Genomic DNA, 2,788 nt, shown 5'->3' on the forward strand with positions numbered 1-2,788 from the left:
AACCACTTAAAAACATACCCAAGTAGCCACAACAATACTTCACTAAGTGTGATTGGAAAATGTCAAGGAGCCCAAAAAAAAAAGAGAGAGAGAAAAATGGGAATAGTGCTCTGTCTCCTAGAAATGTTTTTTGTGGGTAGGAATGGAATGCTAGATACTTTCACCAATCACATTAGGCTTAGAATATGAAAAACTAAAATCAGATTACAATTACCTCATATCAAAGTTATATGTGCACCTAAATTCTTTCAAGGAAGACAAAACTTTTCCCATTTTGAAATCACAAGGCCGTAAACTACTTGATGTAATGTTAGAAGCCAGCGAACAATTTCGACAGGTCCATCTGATACAAAATTTTCAGGCAGGGTATCAATGAACTGAAAGACATTAAACTTGTATGAGGGGGCAAATTTTTTCCTGAAGTTACCTTCTGGGACTGTAACTAATGTGGATGAGCAGTCTCTCATCCATATCAGTGTCCATAAAGGGCACTGCATCAGAGACTCCTTTTACAGTCTGAAAGAGCATAATATTAGCAGTAGCATATGGACCAGGTCAAATATTCAGAAACACTAAGGTCGTTAAGTGGCCAAACACATTCAAGAGCATGAAACATGCCCAATGTGACTTAGAAATTGTTCCAGATATTGCTACCAATGATGTCATAGGTTGTATTTCACTCAACAAAATGTGTGTACTTGTGTGAACACGTGTTCGCGCGCACGCGTGTGAGAGAGAGAGAGAGAGAGATGGCAGTGTAATACTCAAATCTGGCTGTCTTGACTCTGGTCTATATCCAGACCAGGATTGAGAATACCATCATAATAGTCAAATCCACCTATTCTTTCACATCCATAAAATTAAACAGTCATCTCTCTCTCAATCACAAATTCAAGTTTGTATTTAAACATGCAAAACTCCAGTTGCGGAATGAACAAGACCTGACAAAGTGTAATTGTTGAATTCTTGAAGGAGCTTTCATTGACCCATATGATGTCATAGGTTGTATTTCACTCAACAAAATGTGTGTACTTGTGTGAACACGTGTTCGCGCGCACGCGTGTGAGAGAGAGAGAGAGAGAGATGGCAGTGTAATACTCAAATCTGGCTGTCTTGACTCTGGTCTATATCCAGACCAGGATTGAGAATACCATCATAATAGTCAAATCCACCTATTCTTTCACATCCATAAAATTAAACAGTCATCTCTCTCTCAATCACAAATTCAAGTTTGTATTTAAACATGCAAAACTCCAGTTGCGGAATGAACAAGACCTGACAAAGTGTAATTGTTGAATTCTTGAAGGAGCTTTCATTGACCCATATATAGACACCAATAACCTTCATCCCACCAAGCAGCATTCTCGAGACCTGAAAACGAAACCTTCATTAGTACTTGAGCAATTCTTTGAACCATATATCTAACTTGCCAAGAATAGATTTTCACAGAGTCCTAGGCTGAAAGTCAAGCAGGCACCCAAAGTCCAAACTTAAGAAAATCAAAACTGGACATGAACGCAAGGTCAAAGAGCCCAACTTTGATGATATCCAGCCTAAACGTATCTTTAACTCTCTGGAGATAGATAAGAACCTCGAGCAGGTTATTAATACAACTCGTAAAACTCAATCAATAGGCTCAAAGTTGAAATAGGATGAATACTGGAATACATCTAATCCCCACAGGGAACATAAAAGTCCAGATAATAATTTCCATGAAATTAGAACCATTTAAAATAAGATACAATCAAAATTTAAAATTAATTTCTATGGACTGCTATTCATTTCATAATGATCAAAATAATCTTTATTTACGTCACGTTTTTGCAGTAATACATACACATACATTATACATCATCCAGTGCAACATGTAAAATACTCACATACTTTCATCTTCTCTTAGCACAAAAATATGCAATTCTCGTAGTCATATTCTAAATTCAAACACATAATTTGATAATTCAAATTACAGCAAATTATTAAAAAAAAAAGTATAACTTGTGGAAATGTGTTAACCTGACGAGCGTGTTCGGAAACCCAATCTCTGTCGATAACCAAAGCCGAGGAGTCGGATTGAGGCTTGCTTTTGGAACCTTTCTTCTTATTTCCATCATCTTTACCGCTCTCAATTAGTGAAGAAGCTGGTTCACCAGCGTCGTTCAGGGGAGTCGGAATTAAATCGAAAACGAAGCCTTTGTCTAAGCTCTTGCTCAATTTCCCGATTACAAGACCTACCTGAGAGGGAACAGCGGCTTGGCTGAGCCGATCTTCGATTAACTTTAGCCGTGATTCTTCTCCGACGACAGCTTTCACCATCTTCTTCTTCCTCGCCTTTGCTCTGTCTAAGCCTCTAAGGAGTGTGACAATTCAGAGAAGGTTTAAGGAGTCGGATCCAATGGAGCGGATATTTTTTTGGGTCGGATCTCTGGTGGAATGGTTTCGTTTCGCGTCGTGTCTTCTTTATGACTTGTTGTCTCGATTATTTTAACTTATTATAGATTTCTCTTTCAAAAATTTAAAAAGTTAAAATTCATAATCAATTTAAGAGTGGCTTTCATTGATTTTAATTTTTTTCTATAATCACTTTTCATAATTAAATTTTTTAAAAATTTAAAGCTATCAAGATAATGCCTTAACCCATTTCATTTATTTTACCCGCGTTGAATATACAAGAAATTAAGAAAAAAAATTACAAATCCCAATTTAAGGGTCTGTTTGTTTTGACTGAAAATCTTTTCCAGAAAATATTTTCTTCAATTTCTGGTGTTTGGCTGCAAAAGAGGTCAGGAAA

General features: G+C 36.7%; 1 protein-coding gene across 1 annotated transcript; it reads right to left on the reverse strand.

The window, feature by feature from the left end:
• Positions 1–210: 210 nt before the first annotated feature.
• On the reverse strand, positions 211–2,411 carry LOC113768901 (protein odr-4 homolog). Its single transcript, XM_027313406.1, has 4 exons — positions 2,014–2,411; positions 1,276–1,371; positions 428–516; positions 211–343 (listed from the first exon to the last, which is right to left on the reverse strand). The coding sequence occupies exons 1-4, from the start codon at positions 2,311–2,313 to the stop codon at positions 211–213; spliced, it is 618 nt and encodes a 205-aa protein (XP_027169207.1). The 5' UTR covers positions 2,314–2,411.
• Positions 2,412–2,788: the final 377 nt, after the last annotated feature.

This window comes from Coffea eugenioides, chromosome 4 (genome assembly GCF_003713205.1).
Source record: "Coffea eugenioides isolate CCC68of chromosome 4, Ceug_1.0, whole genome shotgun sequence".
Lineage (NCBI taxonomy): Eukaryota > Viridiplantae > Streptophyta > Magnoliopsida > Gentianales > Rubiaceae > Coffea > Coffea eugenioides.

Coding starts and splice junctions, on each gene's coding strand:
- LOC113768901 (XM_027313406.1), bottom strand. CDS start 2,313: ATGGTGAAAGCTGTCGTCGGAGAAGAATCACGGCTAAAGTTAATCGAA. Junction 517..1,275: donor CAACAATTACACTTTGTCAG/GTCTTGTTCATT, acceptor ATGCTCTTTCAG/ACTGTAAAAGGAGTCTCTGA. Junction 344..427: donor ATTAGTTACAGTCCCAGAAG/GTAACTTCAGGA, acceptor ATTTTGTATCAG/ATGGACCTGTCGAAATTGTT.